The sequence below is a fragment of the Poecilia reticulata genome, linkage group LG5 (assembly GCF_000633615.1).
Source record: "Poecilia reticulata strain Guanapo linkage group LG5, Guppy_female_1.0+MT, whole genome shotgun sequence".
Classification (NCBI taxonomy): Eukaryota; Metazoa; Chordata; class Actinopteri; order Cyprinodontiformes; family Poeciliidae; genus Poecilia; species Poecilia reticulata.
In genome coordinates this window covers 31,753,472-31,772,058 of record NC_024335.1, presented here as the reverse complement: position 1 = coordinate 31,772,058, position 18,587 = coordinate 31,753,472, and the positions used below count along the sequence as shown (strand labels likewise).

Sequence of the window (18,587 nt, the reverse complement as noted above, 5' to 3'; positions counted from 1 at the left end):
TTAAATGGTTCTGTATACATATGGTGGCTTATCACAGAGTTTTGGGCCTGGGTTGTCTTGCTGTGTCTCAACTCACTTGTGCTGAACAAAAGACAAGCAGCCCGGAAATGCACCAGCCAATCAGCAGCTGCGTTGCATTTGCTCTGTGTGCTCAGCCAGTCTCGGCATGGCTTTTATCAGAACATTGGAGTCAGAGAGCTTGGAGAATCGTGGCTGTGCTCTAAGCTGGGTGAGGGCTGACAGGGCTGTCCTCCATGTTTTAATAAGCACTGACATATCACACAGAGTTTTTAGCCATGCAGCCACAGAGGTAAGCCCTACTTTTATTTTCTCACATATAATGCTTTGCTAAAAGAGCACCAGTTGGATCTGTGCCTGCCTGGTGTTATAAGTTTGCTTGAGAGATAGGGTGAGGGGGGGGGCGTAAAATTTTATTGGAACCCCCAAGCATATGAGTGCAGCCTGGAGTGAGGACGTAGTGAGCTTAGTAATGCAGCCGATACTGATGCTAAAAGCCTGTTTTCCAGTAATTTTGAAGAGAAAACCGCATTACAGCTGTGTCTGGCCTTGGCTGTCAAAATGACATACCCTCTGAGTGAATCAGGCAGGATGGAAGAGACAGGCAGCAATGCAGAGGGGTGTTCCCAGAGGAATTAACAGATGGGGAAACTGACTGCACAGCAAGTTTAATTTAGACCTTATACTAGAATGAGACCAAGACAGCAGGGTAGCTCATTGTTTGCCAGACTAACATAGCCTTGAAGAACAGACTTCAATTTGCTTGTTTTTCTGTATTTCACCAGACACCTTGTTAATTTCAAATCATGCCCATTTTTACTGGCAAACTGAAGTAAAACATAATTTTCAATGGTCCGATCTAGTAACCTCTCTGTTAGTTAAGATACCAATAATCTGTACTAGATGGTAGGAATTGGTGGAGCATATTGACCTGCGCTACCCCCAGACTCCCACCCTCCAGCGTTATTCTTGACTGCTGAATGTCAGCCATTTTAAAAGGCTTCCCCTTTCTGTCCCTCTGCTCCAAACACACTGGTGATTTGTATGTAGGAGAGAAGGACAGAAGGTGGGAAGGACTTCCTCTGGAAGCTTTTCACACAAAGATTTCACTTGGAGAGGCTCGAGAATCTGTGTAGAATTTGACCTATAATATCCAAATACATTCTCCAATAAACTTGTTTTTATAGTTTATTACAAATGGTAAGTGGGAATTGTTATACATTAAGACAATGTTTAAGTATTGTCATTTACTGCGATTATTTTTAATATAACTGAGGGAACTGTGGTGTGGCTGCTTTGTTTAACATAATGCAGCTTAAGCTTGGGTTAGTGTTTAGTGTTACTTTGCCCAGGAATGTGTTTAATCCCCTCGTTCCAGGACTGGTGTGGCTAACCCTTCAGTGTAAAAGCACACACAGCCTATTTGGTTTGATATCTGTGTATCAAGAAAAATTTACATATAAAGATGAAATAAGTAGTATAAATATGCTAAAAAGAAACAGTCTTAAAACTGACAAATGGAGCTTGACACCAATGGTATCAAAAAAGAAACTGCCCTTCAAACCTCAGATTCATGTACTGGCCAGTGTGGACCAGTTATGAGGGTCCAGGGAGTTTGGGTTTGGAAAATAAATTTTTTCCTGGGGATTGTTGGGAGTATGGGGCACCAGAGATGATTTTATGTGTTGTCCGGTTTTTTAATAATCAAAGAAAGAGCTGTGTTTAGACTGCCGGCATTGTCAGTAAAACCCTTGCCATGGTGGTCCAGTTTGGGAACCTCAAGGTTACATCTCCTCTATTTGGGGATGATAGGGCTCTTCTGTTGGCATTTTTAGTGTGTAGAAGGCTTTGCAACCCTAACCCTAATCCAAATGCATAATGGCCAAAAGGTCAAGATTTTGTATACAATCAGCTAAAATGAGCTCTGACATCCTGTGAAAACTTATAGTAAAGCCACCAGTCTTCCACATGAAAAGAAGTCAGTTCAGCTGGGGCAAAAACCAGGTTCGTCTTACGTCCCTTCTGGCAAGGAAAGCCGTGGAATCCCCAGGAATGTGTCTGGGAGAGGGATGTATTGGTTCCCCACCTCAACTTGTTCCAACTGAAGTCTGAACTCAGATAAGTGGAAAACATCGACTTAATGGACATACTGGGCAGATGCCCTCTTCATCGAGTTTTTAGAGAAGGGATTAGACTTTGAACACATTACAGATTCTCACTCTTGACAAAACATTGCAGATTGGGTGATATTGATCATTTTTGCGTATTCTAATACAGAAGCCGAGAGTGGGCGTTTTCCGCATATACTTTTTCTCAAAGATTTTCTCAAGATAGTGAGTTAATTTCCCAATGGTTTTCTCAAGATAACTATTTAATTTTCTGTATTATACATATTCTTTTTTCCTCAGTGGTTTTTTCGAGATAACAAGATGATTGGTGTGAATGTGTGTTAAACCTGATTCCACCACTCAATTGCATGCCGATGTGCCATGCATTGTGCCAGGCATTTGAAGGATAGTATCAGGTTTTCTCAAGATTGACGCGTTATCTTGATAAAGCCATTGAGAAGAAGTATGTGCGGAAAGACGTCTCCTCTTGGCTTCCATATTCTAATTCAGCGTAATTTTTATGCAATAAAATGCAAAAAAAAAAAAAGCTATATTTGTTCTCAAAGTCCAATTTCCAGTCAGGTATTGAGTAGATACGACTTTACAGAATAAAGGAGAAGTATTATTTAGAGATTACCTTTATGCATTCCTACTGTCTCAGCTGTCTGGCCCTGTGACATTTCCAGGCCAGTTTTTTGGCCCAGAGTTACATGTCCACATGCTGGGGCACATAATAAACCGTATGTGGTCCTTTACAGACAATTTGCATGGTGCTGTGTGTCTGTGCAGTGGTGATAGAGAGAGACAGACAGAGGGGGAGAGAGAGGGAGAGAAAGAGAGAGACTGTTTCTTCAAAATGGATGCCACACACATACATACACTGATTGAGAGTGCCGTGAGGGGGAGATCTGAACCTCTCTCTCTGTCAAAGCTCTTAGTGCTAAAGCTAACATGTCTGTTCTAAAGACTGGTGCCCTGTGGACCTCTGTATGATGGCTTCAAGGGGAAATTTTGTAGCCGTAGTACGGATCAGTCCTCTCTGCATTGCAGCAGTGTGGTTGAGGAAAGCAGGGAGCAGAGAGCCTGTGTTGCACACTGAGCCCCAGCACCCAATCAGGTACCTCCGTCTGGTACCCGAGCCAATCGGCGGCTCGCAGCCGAGGTTAAAGATTGACAATTGCAGGAGAGAACAGCAGGGAGAGAAGGCCTTCTGGGAAACCTGGACTCATCTTTTTCTCCCACCCCATCATTTGCTGGCGTTCTCAATTATTGATAAAGATAAAAGAACAGGCCGAAGATTCTGCGAGTGAGGGAGGAGAGAAGGTATGCTGATCCTTTCCTTCACTTGAGGCATGATTGTTGTGGAAGAGGTGGGTGTGGACAGGGATGTATCAATAAGTTAGCTGCATTAGATTCTCTGATATTTGAGATGTTGTGTCAGACCGTGCAGCTGCGTGTCTTCTGTTGCGTGTTGTTTCTATTTTCCGTGGCTTGCTTAGGGTGTTGTTGTTGTGAAGTGCATGAAACTGTCCAGACAGGTTAAGACACGGAGGTCAGCAGAGGCACTTCCTTGCACTGTCTCGCGTCCGCTGTCTCTGATTTTTCTTCTGTCAGCTTGAAGAGGCAGAGGAGGTCAGAGAGGGTCAGTACCAAACTGACTTTTGTTTGACTGGAAGAAAGAATTGCGCTAGATGTGTTTCATGGCTGTGGATAACAACAAAAATAACTAAATCCAAAAGCATCTCAACAGCTTGAACATTGCAGTTCACTCAGAATATCCTTATTGGTATAAACAATAGGCTTCAAATCAGGCTGAGGCACGTCTGAGTGGCAATAGGGAATAAAAAATCTTGTTGGGCAAATCTTTGATAAAGATGGTTGAAGGCATGTTTGGGCTCGCATTTTGAGGATTTTCACAAGTACAATGTGTTTTTATTAATTTAAAAAGATATATTTTGGTAGATGTTGGACAGCTCAGATTTGACTGGAATATTTTTTCTATGCTTAATCATAAATACCTGGAAGTGCTGTTGTGTAATTGCACCATTACAAACTGCTTCTCAACCATTTCCTCATTTTTCTTGAACTCAGCATTTGTAAATCGCTGAAAGTGTTGTATTTAATTTCCATATCATCTAAATTTTTTTTCATCACAATGCATCTTGAGAAGCAAAACATATTCAGTGACTACTCAATACTTCCTCTCAGTTTTTTGGCAGTATCGTGTTAAATCGGTTTGCTCTGGGACAATTTAAATTTTCCGTCAGATATTTTTGTCATCGGCTAACACAGCTGGTTTATTTATGTTTGTTTTTTCACAATCTGTATCTCTGGTAAAACCTTGTTTTTTCACTGCTTTCTAAAAATATATTTCAATTTAAAAATCTTTAATGTTTTAAGATGTATCTTGATATTAGACATGCAATGTCATGAAATTTAAGTATGATAAATTTTGTAAGCAAGCCGATCATGATTTTCTAAGTTATAGAAAATCCTTAAAATGTCTTAAAAGTATACAAAAATGTAGCTGTGAGTTAATTCACTATCATAAGTGCAACAAATAACATTATGATGAAGATGTGACAACTGTACTTTATTAATTAAATCACCGACAAATGTCAGTATATAGATTCTTAGGTTTTTATGAGCAAACAAATTAACCGTAAACTCTTAAGTGTCTTAAATATGTGTTTTTGAAGTTAATAGTGCCAAATATTTACACTTAAGTTGTTTACTGTAAATATTTGTAGGACGTTGTGTCTCAATTCATCTGCTGAATTGATGCTTTTGACAAAGTAGAAACTTGTTAGACTGACTGAAACAAAACTAAAAACTCATAGTATTTTAGAATCCCAGTCAATCATAAGCTCAGCTTTGCTAAGTGCAGCTTGTCCAAGGAATCTGTAAATCTATATTATATTGTGATTTTGATCAATTTACACATTGTTTATGTGCTAAACATTAGTTGTAATCCAATCATACGTTTTGATTAATGTACTGTCTTCTTTACGGCACAGTGCACTACTTTCATAAAAATAAATAAAAGAATAGGACACAGAAGGGATAAAACCTGAGCATATACTGAAGGTTGTCTTTGTGTGTCAGTGTTATAGAGGAGGAGGGGAAAACAGAAAACTATACTGAAGCAGAAGAAATGGAGATCTCCACAAGATCCAAAGGTAAGCACAGCAAATTGGCCAAACAATTTGACGTGGCATTCTCAGAAAACATGACTTAAAAACTAAAAGAAACCTTTAAGTAGCCCAGAGTTAGAAGCGGTTTTTGATGTTGTTTTTGTTTTTTGCATTTTTCTAAAACAGATATTCTTCTTTTTGATTTTCTTGTGTACTTTCCAACTTAACATGAACTGTGGACTGTTTGTCCACAGTTTGAGAACACACTGACTTAGCCTGATCCAGTCTAAACTCTTCTTGTTTCAGATGCAGGATCAACAGAGAGGCTGGCCCAGAAGAGGAAAATCCCCAGTCCTTCAAACTCATCCAGCGGCCACTCCCCTGCTGAAAGCTCACCCTGCCCATTGAAAAAGAAGAAAAAACCCGGAGCTGGTAGCAGCACCAAGGACCAGGTATCATCTCACTCTGGCAAATGGGAACAAAAAAAACTAACAAAATGTAGAAGCTGGATCTTCAGTCTGTGCGCAAAAAAACGATTTAGTTAATCTTAGTTGTATATTCATTTCATTTTAAGTTAGTGGAATGTATTTACCATTTAGATTTAATTAATCTAAAATTACGCAACAATGAGAATTTATTAGCATGCTGGCGTAGAGAACATCTACATATACACGAGCAGCTTTAAAAAAGGCTCAAAACTCGATGTTCTGTCAACATTCACATGTCTGTTTGTTTTTGCTCGACTCACTGAGCGTCGATACCACACAGTCAGAACATGCAGCTCCACATCCTGAATGTTTTACACAAGGGAAATCTGCAAGATGCGTGAGCAAACGCATTCAGTATTGTTAGAAACTAACAAAAATGTGAAAATAATAAAAGGGAAAGAGGACATATGATTTAAGTTAGTGGAATGCATTTACCATAAAAAGTACAGGTTTTTTTTCTCCGTTTGTAAATGACAATAAAAGTCACATTTTTGAGATGCCTTGTTTTCATCATACAATATCACCAATTCCTAGGTTATTGCTTTTAAGCTTTTAGGAGATGTTAACATTTTATACTTGTCTCAATTATTCCTTCTCAACAACTTAAGTGAACAATATATAAGAAGAATCAGAATAGATTAACAATGTTATTGATCTTTTGTTGCTGAAAGCTGTCTGTGGTACATTTACTAGTGGACTCCATCAGGCATTACAAATAAAATTGTTTCTTTATATGTTGCTGTGCACATGTCAAAACTATCGTATTTAGAACTGTTTAAAATGAGACATTTAACATAATGTTTTGTCCCCTGTTTTGATCCGAGATTTAAAATCAATTTCTTGCTGACACCTGTTAATATTAAAGTTAAACAAATTAATTCCATTTGTTCTTACAGAGACATCTGACTTAACACGTGCAGCTGCAATTTTCAGTAAATAGTAGCTATATGGGTCCTTGCTAAGTGTGTTTTAATGCGGAGTAGTTTGCTGAAATGCTAGGCTACCACTAGCAAGGGAACTCTCTGTTTTTATATGACTTGTTGATCATTTGGGTTGAATGTATTTTAGGTTAATTGTGCACAGCCTGACCTTAGGGAAGAAACTGTTCCCCTTGTTAGTGTTTTAGATTCTGCATCAATGTTTTGAGTTTAACCTTTGCCTTGAGTACAACTGTAGTTTCATAGTCTTAGGGGGAACATGCTGTCTACCAGATTTATTGCTGTATTTGAATTTTTTTTTCTTAGCTTACACACACGCACGCACGTAAGCACACACACACACACACACACACACACACACACACACACACACACACACACACACACACACACACACACACACACAGCTGAAGCATACACACATATAACTGCTGATTATCACACAGGCTTAAAGTTTTTGGGCGACATCCCTCAGAGAGGGAGTAGCATAGAGAATAAGAGCTATCGATCAGTTCCTCATCTCCAGCTTCTCTTGGCTCATCTTTAAGGTGAACTAAGGTGAAGCTTCAGCACCAGGACGAAGACAGATTCTCTGTATTGTGACAAATGTGGCATTTTGCTTAGTTGATTGAGAGTTACTTACATTAAATCTTTGAACTATTACCAAAACTTCTTTATTATCTATCCAGAGTCCTTGTTCACCTGAGATAAAATTACCCAGGGTTACACTGCCAGGAATAAGGGCTCAACACCCTGCTTCAGACATGTAGCATTTTTCTGTGAACGTCATGAAATTGAATAAGAGACTCTTATGAAGCACTTAGCTGCTCAAAGGGTAATCTCATCTATGCTTAGTTCAGTAGCTCTACTTTATGCAGATGCCTTGCATGCCTCCTTGGCTTCTTTAATTGTCATCCTGATTTTGACCTTCCCCCAACTTTGTCTTTCTTTTGCCTGCGTTCCAGTCTGAGCTAAGACACGGTCCCTTTTACTATGCCAAGCAGCCAGCACTCACCACAGACCCTGTTGATGTTGTACCGCAGGACGGCAGGAACGACTTTTACTGCTGGCTGTGCCACCGCGAGGGCCAGGTGCTCTGCTGTGAGCTCTGCCCCAGGGTGTACCACGCCAAGTGTCTCAAACTGCCAGCTGAGCCCGAGGGCGACTGGTTCTGTCCAGAATGTGAGGTACTGAACCCGGGATGTGAATGGTGTTGTAAACAACTTGTCGAAAGCTGCTTTATGACTTTAGACGCAGCCACCCAAAAGTACTCATACCTCTTAGAATGTTTTTTTTCCCCCATTTTGGCGCATTACTACCACAAACTTCCATATACTACATTGAGCTTTTATATTTTAGACCAACACAAATTAGAGAAGGACAATCCCCTTAAAAGTTCTTAAACTACAAGAAAACATTTCTACAAAAAAAAAGATAACACTTTATTTGAAGGGGGTGAATAAGACTGTCATGACACTTTCGTAAACATGACATAACACCTGTCAAGAACATGAATAAGCCTTCACAAATATTTATGACTGTTGTCAAAAAAAATCTCAAAATGTGGTATGCATACATCCTCAACCCCTTTACTCCGATACATTTAAATTAGTTGTGTACCAATTGGAGTTTTCTGGCCGATCAAGAATTTTTATAAAGTTTCAAGGAGATGGGATCCTTTTAATCGCTCATACCAGTTGATTTGCCTGTCGTCACAACAAGCGACAAGATGGAGCTGGAACATATGAAACAAAAGCTAAAAATGGGAGAAGATTCTCTGCTTACTTAAACAGTGGTCTAAAAACGAAAGCAGTAAAATCATAGCTAAAATAATATGTCGGGTTTACTTCAAGCTATAAATAAAGTTAATTAGTTAGGTTGGATAGCGCTCACATTATGGGCTCCGGTTGGGTCAGGTCGGGTTGGATTTTTTAGGCCTGATGGAGCTAAGTAACAAAACCTGTTAGTCTAAAAAATAAGAGTTAAGTCACAATTTTCATATATTTGTGCAAATATTGACAAACATCTATCATTTCCCATGTGCTACTTTGTCATGGTCTTAAAATACAAATACACTGAGGTGAGTAGTTGTAATCTGACAAAATGAGAAAAATATGCAAGAGGTTGAGTTTATTGTTTCACCACATTTTTGGTTGCAAATTACAAAAAGGCTTACATTTGAAAAAAACAATTACAGCAAGAGAGGTTATTGACAGCACAAATAGCAAAAACTTCAGAGCGTCTATGTGCTGCATCTCGTAAAAAGCCGTGAATGAAATGTTGATTTTTTTTTTCTCTCGCCCTTCAGAAAATAACTGTTGCTGAGTGTATAGAGACACAGAGCAAGGCCATGATGATGCTCACTACAGACCAACTTTCTTATCTTCTTAAGTTTGCTTTGCAGAAGATGAAGCAACCAGGTGTAAGTATTTTTTCTAACAGGAGCCATTCCTTCTTAAAAAGGATTGTCTTTACGTTTACCTGAATTTAGGCATGCATTGTTTCGCTTACACAACCAAGCGACGATCTGCCACCTTTCGGTAGTGCCAGATCTGCAACTTTACTGTTCACCTTTCGACCCGGTTTTTCACGTAACTATGAATCTGCATGATGAACTTCGCTGTAACAGAACTAACAGTCACGTGAAGTGTTTTCTAATGGGCCTGTCAAGGCTTGAAAGGCGGTGAACACGCAAGCTGGTGGTGAGGATACAGCTGCCCCTCTCACTCTCTTTCAGGATCATCCGCGCTTGTCATCTCGCTCCCCACATGCAGCTTCCTCGCAGAGAAAGACTTTTAATTGGGTAATCAATCACATCACTAACAAGACCTCATCATGATTTGTTACTTCACTGCTTCTTTCTCTCGTTTTTTTTTTTAGCTGCTTTTAGAGCTTATTCCAGTATGTGGGTGGCATGTTAGGGGGGGAAATACTTGTGAATCCTCAGTATTTGTTTAACTTCACTATTTCTTTTTTTTGTTTTGTTTTCTTCTTTACTCAATTTTGCAGACTGAACCTTTCCAGAAACCGGTGTCTCTTGAACAGCATCCAGATTACGCAGAGTATATATTTCATCCGATGGATCTTTGCACACTTGAGAAGGTATATTTTAGTTACTAACGTGTTTATGTGTTGCAATTTGACCACAGCCTCTCTATCAAGAGATCCGTGACTTGCTGTTTTTTGCTTTAGACTCGTATCATTGATCATCAAACTATCGCTGTTCAGACAGTTCTTTTGTCGTTTTTTATATGCCACAGAATATCAAAAAGAAAATGTACGGCTGCACAGAGGCCTTTCTGGCAGATGTTAAATGGATTTTGCACAATTGCATTATCTACAATGGAGGTATGTTGCTGATGTTATTATTAACATGAACACGATTTCTGGATATTTATAACAGGTTGTAAGGACTGTAATGAACTTACAACTGGTATGAATACTTTTTAGGAAAAAAAAGGTATTCATAACTTTTTTGGAAAAAAAAGTATTCATACGACTTCACATTTTGACCTATTAAGACCACAGATTTTCACCGGATGTTTATGCAGCAGGCTAAGGTGAAGTGGAGCGCCATAGTTAAGTGGAAGGAAAATGGCACGTTTTAAAAATTTCTTTTGCAGAGAAAAATCTGAAAAAGTATACATGCATTTATAATATTTCTTTAGCTTAATGCCTCTAAATAAATTCTGTCTTCACAAGTCACTTTATTAAGAAATAGGGTGGAGCAGAAGGTTATAAAATGAACAACTCGGAGCACTGCTGCTGAATTGAGCATTAATCAGCGAAGCAGCCATCCACGGTAACACCAGGGGGAGCTGTAGAGGTCTACAGCTCAGGTGGGAGAATCTGTCAGCACCACACAAGTCTGGCTGTGATTAAAAAGCCCTTTTTCAAAAAACCAAAAACAGCAATAGTCTAAAGCTTTGCTTCAGAAATCCTATGAATAATCTGTGGCCAGACCTGAAAGGTATTCACAAATACTTTTTATTCAGTTTATTATTCACTTATCTGACTGTGCTTGAGCTATTTTACACACAGGAAATTGCAAAAAATGTCAGCCTCTGTGTGTGAAAAGTTCTACACATGAAAATCAACCCAATGATCTTATTGGTAGTTGTAGCTACAGTGTGAATTCCGGTTAGATTAGAATAGTACTGTAACCTGCGGTACACTTAAAGTGTTCAGAAATAATCCATGTTATTCTTTCAGGCAATCACAAGCTCACAGCTACAGCTAAAGTGATAGTAAAAATCTGTGAACACGAGGTAAGCATAAAGTTTGGGTTACATATCTTTCTGTACAGACGATGCTTTGTTCAAAGCATGAAACTTATCCCTGTCTTTTATTTTTGTTTGGCTTGTTTGTTTTTTTTTTGCAGATGAATGAGATCGAAGTGTGTCCTGAGTGTTACCTGTCCGCCTGCCAAAAGAGAGAGAACTGGTTCTGTGAGCCATGCGTAAGCTAGCTGACTTGCCTGATGTTTATTAACGCCATCCTGTTGTTCATCGGTTGTGAAATAAATGATCAGGCAGCAGCTCTGTAGTTCCAGTCTGTTACTGTCTGTCTGCAGAGCCACCCACACCCTCTCGTGTGGGCCAAATTGAAAGGATTTCCGTTCTGGCCTGCTAAAGCGTTACGGGACAAAGACGGACAGGTGGACGCTCGCTTCTTTGGCCAACATGACAGGTATCGGCCGTTGTGGCTTCATTTACATTAGGGCTGCCCTAATCCAATATCGATATTGAAAATTGGTCCGATATCAGCCAGAAAATTTTATATCGTATTATATCGACCCACATCTAAAATTTCAGACAGAAGCAAACCGTTATAAACACTCCTCTTGATCAAGTCTTTTCTAACACTATAAAATACACAATAAATGTTTTAGAGCTGCAATGATTCAATAGTAATATCTGTATCAGTCCCAATGTTGAAAAAAATTCTAGGTATCGATCACAAAGTATAGTTTTATACTTTGTGCTCTGAGTTGTTTCATGCTTTATTGTTTATTTTGCATTATATTTAGAATTTGTAATTGCACTTTTTAAATAATTTGAAAAAAGGTTTGCAGATCACCATAGTTTTACGTACTTGACCAAGGTCAGTTTCAGTTTCTATATTATTTATTTTACATTTATCTATTGCAGCAAGTGAAAAAATTATAGTTGCGTCATTCTTCTGTGTTTGACTAAGCTTGTGAAGTTATGAATGTATTTAAATGAGCTGGTCTGGTGCAGAGTTATCATATAAATTTGCAGTTCAGTACATTTATGTCTGTGTTTTTAAAAAAAGAGAAACCTTTTAAGTCAATTAACCTGTTTTTCAGTATTGGGTCGATATTGGTCGATACTGAACTTCAGATATTAATATCTGTATCGGAAATGAAAAAAAGTGGATCGGTGCATCCCTAAGAACAACGTATGATTGGAGCGGATATCTTATTGGGTCAATATCTGTATCGACTAATACCCAAAGCTGCAATATTAATATCGTATCAGAAGTGAAAAGTTGCACCGGGATTTACATGGACCTATAGCGTTATATTTACTTTTGTTTTTCTTCCTATAGTGGATCAGTTCTGGAATTTATCTTGCAGGGCCTGGGTTCCTCTGAACAACTGCTACCTCATGTCCAAAGAGATTCCCTTTTCTGTGAAAAAGACCAAAAGCATTTTCAACAGTGCCATGCAGGAGATGGAGGTCTATGTGGAGAACATGAGAAAGAAGTTTGGCGTCTTCAACTATGCCCCCTTCAGGACGCCATACACCCCTGACAATAGCTTCCAGCTGCTTCTTGACCCCTCAAATCCCTCGTCCACCGCCGTAAAACCCGAGAAACCGGAGAAGCTCAAGCTGAGCATCGATATGTCGGCGTCGCCCAAGATCACCCTGACCAGGGCGGTGCTGTCAGGTCTGGGAGGGAGCACAACGGGACAGCGGCGTCCTCTTGGAGACGGGCAGCGGTCCCCCATGAGCACCAACTCCTCCGCACACGGCGTCTCCGATGGGGAGCAGGAAACGGCAGACAGGACGCAGACAAAATCTGCAAACAGCCAGTCCAGTGCAGGAGAAGAGTCCACCGACTGCACAGGTACCAACACATCTGCATTGTCAGAAACGTGTCCATTTCATGCTTGCTGTGCTAGCTGGAGATGAGAAAGATTAGGAAAAAAATATAAAAATCTGCAATGAGACTTCAATTAATTTATCAGTAGAGCTTTGCATTTTTTTTGTTAGCTGAATTGTAGAGAATCTTTATCATGCAGAAGGTATTCTTCCATACAATCTTTCCATTTTTTGGTTTTTACAGGAAATTCCCTAGACAGCCCGAAACCACCCCACTCTCAGACCCCCGACACACCGAAGCAAGAAAAGGCGCCACAGACTGGAAGCATTCTAAATCTTAATCTAGGTGAATCTTTTACGCCTTTTTTTGTTAAGATATATGACATTAATATTTAACCATGACGGCTAAAATATGGATACTTCATCCAAATCTTTCTGTTTTGGTTCATGCGGTTATGGTGATTGTTTTGTGTCCTTTCAGATCGAAGTAAAGCAGAAATGGATCTAAAGGAGCTCAGCGAGACGGTTCAGCAGAAACAGGGAGCCGCTCCGGCCCTCACATCTCCAAAAAGGCAGACCAAGAGCCGCTTCCAGCTAAAATTGGACAAGACAATTGAGAGCTGCAAGGCACAGTTGGGTTAGTATGGAAACCTGGACATTTATCACATGGACTACTCTTAATAAGCTAAATATTGTGGTTCCTTTGGACTGGACAGTCGTCTCTGTCTTTGCTTTGTAGGTATTGATGAAATCTCGGTGGACGTTTATAAAGGTGTGGAGCACAGCGACTCTGAAGACTCTGACAAATCCGACTCCAGCGATAGTGAGTACGCCACAGATGAAGAGTCAAAGTCTAAGCCTGGCCAAGACTCTGCCCCCAAAAGGGAAATGCAGAAGGAGCCCACTAGGAGTAAAGCGAAAGAGCAACCTTCTGTAAGCCAGACGGAGAAAGACAAAGCCGACCCACTTTTGCCAAACACAACGGATGATTCCAGCGTGTCCGTATCTGATGGCGAAGCTGAACAGAAAACGAGCACCAATTTGGGTAAAGAGAACCCAGATATGACTGAAACGGCTCTAGAAGCCCCGGTGTCCAAGGAAAAGTGTCAGGTGAAACTAAAGGAGGCAAAACAGACAGTTCCCACTGAGGACTCTGACTCAGAGAAGGAGCTGGTTATTGATCTTGGGGAAGAACAGCCTGGCAAGGAGAAAAAGAGAAGCAGAAAAGACGGCACTGTCAAAGAGTCAACTGTTGGGAAATCTGAAGGTGAGAAGGGGCTTCCCTTTTTGATCTACTGTGAAGTAATCACAGTAGATCAAAAGGCCAGTCAGATGGCCTTAACCATTTTGGACTTTTAATAAGGCAATCTTTTTAAAACTCCAAAAAAAAAAAATTGGCAATTCTGAAAGTTAAATTAAAATAATTGGTTTTCTGGTTTATAAATCAAGGTTAGCATAGAGCCTTTCCAGTAGCTTAATGTTAGCTTCCTTTATCAACTCTAAAGCCAGCTCTGATGTGTCTCTCTCTGAGAGACTCAACTTTGTCCAAGCTTCAACCATTCTGTTCGAGGTGAAGTTAAAGGACATTGAGATGGTCCTTATTCGTTAGTTTATCCTGTAACATATCAATGAAACTCATTTCGTCCATATGTGAAACAGTCTTAAGCATTTTGTTATTAGATACTCGGTCTTCAGACATACCTGACATGTTTCGACTGAGAACAACAGTCGTGAAGAAGACTGAACAACGTCGAAACATGCCAGGTATGTCTGAAGAGACATTGAATAACTCGGTGTCTAATAACAGAAGAATCTTCAGGACCGTTATTTTATCCACAACTTCGGAGCAGTTGTGGATTTTTTTTGGGGGGGGGGTGGGGGGGTTAAAATTTCCTTTTCGTTGTCGTACGTAGGATAAGCTTTGACCACATCGGGGCTCCCGTCGTCAAACTCTACCGCCGCTTCCACATCCTCTGGCGTTTCCACGCAGTCTCTGGTGGCCCTTCCTGTCACTATGGTCACATTCACTACTTCCTCTCCCGCCACAGTCAGCCACTCGTCCGTCGCCAGCGCTGCCACAACGCCGTCGTCTTCCTCATCGATTTCAGCCGCGCCAGCTTTGAAGAAACAGCGCCCTCTGCTGCCCAGAGAGACGGTGCCGGTGGTTCAGCGAGCCGTGGTGTGGAGTCCCGCTGCAAAGTTTCAGACGTCCTCCCAGAAGTGGCACATGCAGAAGGTGCAGCGGCAGCAGCAAACCCAGCAGCTCGTCGTGGCCCCGCAAACGCAGGCATCCTCGCCCAGACACAGCCAGGCCCAGGTTCTGACCCAGACACAAGTAGCGGGAAATGGCTCCGCAGCCGTCCCTTCGTCGTCGTCCTCGGCGCAGCAGTCCTCACAAAGCTCTCGCTACCAGACGAGACAGGCTGCTAAGAGTGAGTCGCACGGTTTTCATCGTGAGCTTCCTTCCGCTTGTGCATAATATTGATGCTTGTGTTCTTAATTTTAGCCGTTCAACAAAAAGACCCATCCATCAGCACGTCCACACCTGCTGGTACTCTGGTACCTAGCAGTCCAGCTTCTGTTACCATGGTAGCTCCGTCAAGTTTGGGCACACCTGCGTCATCGCCGGCCGGAACAGACGTGTATATTCCCACTGCCTCTGCAGATGTGGCTGCAGACATTGCAAAATATACAAATAAAGTTAGTATAATTTTTTTTTAACTTAATTTTTGATTAACCTAATTTGCAAGACTTAAAGGGGACCTATTATGCAAATTTAGAATTCTTGTTCTTCCATTTGGGTCTCAACAGCTTCTAACAACAGCCCAAGTAGTTAAAAAAACACCCAATAGTTCTCTGGCGATAAGTTGATCTGGAAAACTAGCCATTTTAAAATCCTCCATTGCTTTGTTACCTCAGCCACTGACCTATCAACCCAAGCTGAGCTCCAGCACGTTTGGGCAGCTGGTTTTAGCGCTATATGGTCTGTTCAACGTCTCCTGGAAAAGAAAAATTTTTTGACTTACCATTCAGAGACCACTTGCTACATTCTTGTTGCTTGTGCAGGAGGCTCCACTTCTTCTTTTCAAAGATGTCCAGTTGTATAATTGCGCATCTGTTTGCAGTCCTTTTCATTACTTGTGGGAGTGGCCAGCATTAGCTTATTTGGATTTAAAGTGACAAGATGCCCTAAAAAGGTAGCTAAAATTGGCAGAACTGACCAGACTAAAATCACACTAGATGATTTTGAGCAAAAAATGTAATGAACACATTACATTATAGCTCATATACCTACCCTAACTTGCTTAAAGGGACCATAGTGGACCAATAATAGGTTTTTGCTTCCTTCTAAAGGGGATATCCGATGTTAAATAAATAAAATAAAATAAACTGTTTCAGTTCATTACAATATTAATAGCCTTCATGACAGTTAGTTTGAAATACAGAAGAGTTAGTCTAATCCAGAACATCAAATGCATGTTTTTTAACACATTTAATTAAATAATCTTTTTTTTTTTCAGATAATGGATGCAATTAAAGGTACAATGACTGAGATGTACAACGATCTCTCTAAAGGCTCTTCAGGGAACACAATAGGAGAGGTAAGTGTTTAGTCCGGGCTGTGGAGAGTCTAACTACGTTTCAAGTGATAAAAATTTCAGAGTTGTAACCTGAAAAATATGAAAAGGTTTAAGGTGGGTGAACACTTTTCCTATAAAGAATTGTACATAATACCCCTTCATGTATTTCCTGCAGATAAAACGACTGAGAATTGAAATAGAAAAACTACAATGGCTACATCAGCAGGAGTTGTCTGAAATGAAGCACAATCTCGGTGAGGTCCTCATTAGTTTTTCCTCGCTGCCTCAGTACATTGTCTTAATTATCACAACGTCGTTCCTTTTTTCCTTTTGATTGGTTCTCCTTTTGCTCTCTGATGCAGAGCTGACGATGGCAGAAATGAGACAGAGTCTGGAGCAGGAGAGGGAAAGGCTAATGGCCGAAGTGAAGAAGCAGATGGAGCTGGAGAAGCAGCAGGCTGTGGATGAGACCAAGAAGAAACAGTGGTGCGCAAACTGCAGGAAGGAGGCCATCTTCTACTGCTGCTGGAACACCAGCTACTGCGATTACCCATGTCAGCAAGCCCACTGGCCAGAACACATGAAGTCCTGCACTCAGTCAGGTAAGGACACTGAGCCAGAATCAAAACTAAGGCTTACAACAACAAAAACAACAGCTACACTGCAGAACACAAAATCTTACCAAGTATTTTTGGTCTGGTTTCTAGTGGAAATATCTTATTACACTTGAAATAAGACAAGCCTAACTTAGAAGTCACTTTTCAGCAAGAAATAAGAGCTTGTTTTAAGTCAATAATACTTTAATAATTATGAAAAAGTATGAGATCCACTTGCAGATCATTTTACTTGTAAATACTGTAGTACTTTGTCATCAATGTTAGTGAATTATTGACTTAAAACAAGCGTCTAGATATTGCTGAAAAGTTACTTGTAATTAATTTTTGTCTTATTTCAAGTGTGCTAAGATATTTACACTAGAAACCAAACCAAAAACATTTGTAAGATTTTGTGGTTTTGCAGCGTACAATTCAGATCAGATGTTTACCTACGTCCAACATAACCACAAGTCTCTTTAATGAATTGGGCTCTTTATGATTTATTGGAAACGTTATGTTTTCTTAGTGGATTTAGTGGATCGATAATACCAAACAACTTCAATCATTTGACTTTTTCAGTCAACAATTGAACGCGGGAACGTGAGGGAACATGTATATAATAGATTCTTTATATCTAATTTTGACCCTGTGTGAATTGGAGAAAATTCACAATAAATTCACATTTACCCATCTGGTTCTTGTTTTCGAAATTCACTGAAATTGTATGTTTTTTAATCACTCCACTCTGTAAAATAGTGACATGAATATATATATAGTGCAGAGTAAATATGATTTATGTCCATGATGACTATATGTAAAACATCTGGTAGGAAGATTTAGCCATATTCCATAATAACTGTACATTCTTTACATTTATGACAATTTTTTGACTTGTTTTCTTCTTGTAGCAACTGCCCCACAGCAAGAACCTGAGGCAGAGCCAACAGCAGAAGTGCCAAACAAAGGTGCAGGGCAGACAAGCAGCGGCCCTAATACCCTCAGAGATGCCCCAGTGTCTGCCTCTTCAGACAAAGACTGTGACACAGAAAAAAGTACTCAAAATGTTGCTGTGACCTTGTCATAACCAACATGAAAATGTAAAATTATGTATGTTTTACTACTATGTTGTGTCTGAGCTGTTTTATGTTGGATGCCTTTCCAAAATTGGGACTTAGTTTACCGTTATTTATGGACTTTTCAAAAACATGTTTGCTGCTCCATACATTAAGCTGTTAGTGTAAATGATCTAAGAGCATGCATTGGTCTCACAAAACAGAAATACGCACATAGCTCAATGAAAAGCTTTTATACAGTTATAAAATATAGCCTATGTTAATGGACCTTAATGGATCATAAATGTAGATTATGAGACTGGTGGCAAAAAAATGAAACTGTTTTGTAATCTTTGTTATTCAGCTCTTATTTGATGTGTTATTCTAAAATAGTCGATGAGTATGCTCGGATATTTTCAGTTACTGTATGATGATAAAATTGAGTTTTTTTTTTTATTCTGCATTTAAATACAATTTCTATTCATACATTAAGTCCAAAAGAAATATATCATGCTAATCGCTAGCTTGTTGAAATAAAAAAGCACAACATTCTGCATCGGCCCAGTTCTCCTCCAGACCAATGAGTGGCGCTGTAACCGAAAGC

The 18,587-nt window shown here is 40.0% G+C and overlaps 1 protein-coding gene across 4 annotated transcripts; it reads left to right on the top strand.

Moving 5' to 3' along the window:
• Nucleotides 1–202: 202 nt before the first annotated feature.
• Nucleotides 203–18,537, top strand: LOC103465581 (protein kinase C-binding protein 1-like). Of its 4 annotated transcripts, none has more exons than XM_017304734.1 (21): nucleotides 204–310; nucleotides 5,232–5,305; nucleotides 5,567–5,712; nucleotides 7,730–7,873; nucleotides 8,995–9,108; nucleotides 9,424–9,489; nucleotides 9,696–9,788; nucleotides 9,947–10,034; nucleotides 10,899–10,954; nucleotides 11,068–11,145; nucleotides 11,260–11,375; nucleotides 12,286–12,779; nucleotides 12,999–13,100; nucleotides 13,236–13,391; nucleotides 13,494–14,021; nucleotides 14,803–15,186; nucleotides 15,261–15,454; nucleotides 16,276–16,356; nucleotides 16,511–16,589; nucleotides 16,698–16,937; nucleotides 17,840–18,537. In XM_017304734.1, the coding sequence occupies exons 1-21, from the start codon at nucleotides 297–299 to the stop codon at nucleotides 18,013–18,015; spliced, it is 3,423 nt and encodes a 1,140-aa protein (XP_017160223.1). In that variant the 5' UTR covers nucleotides 204–296; the 3' UTR covers nucleotides 18,016–18,537. The 4 variants fall into 4 exon arrangements, with proteins under 4 accessions (XP_017160225.1, XP_017160223.1, XP_008408790.1 ...); XM_008410568.2 differs by having other exon boundaries at nucleotides 7,652–7,873; XM_017304735.1 differs by lacking the exon at nucleotides 9,424–9,489.
• The last annotated feature ends 50 nt before the right edge of the window (nucleotides 18,538–18,587 follow it).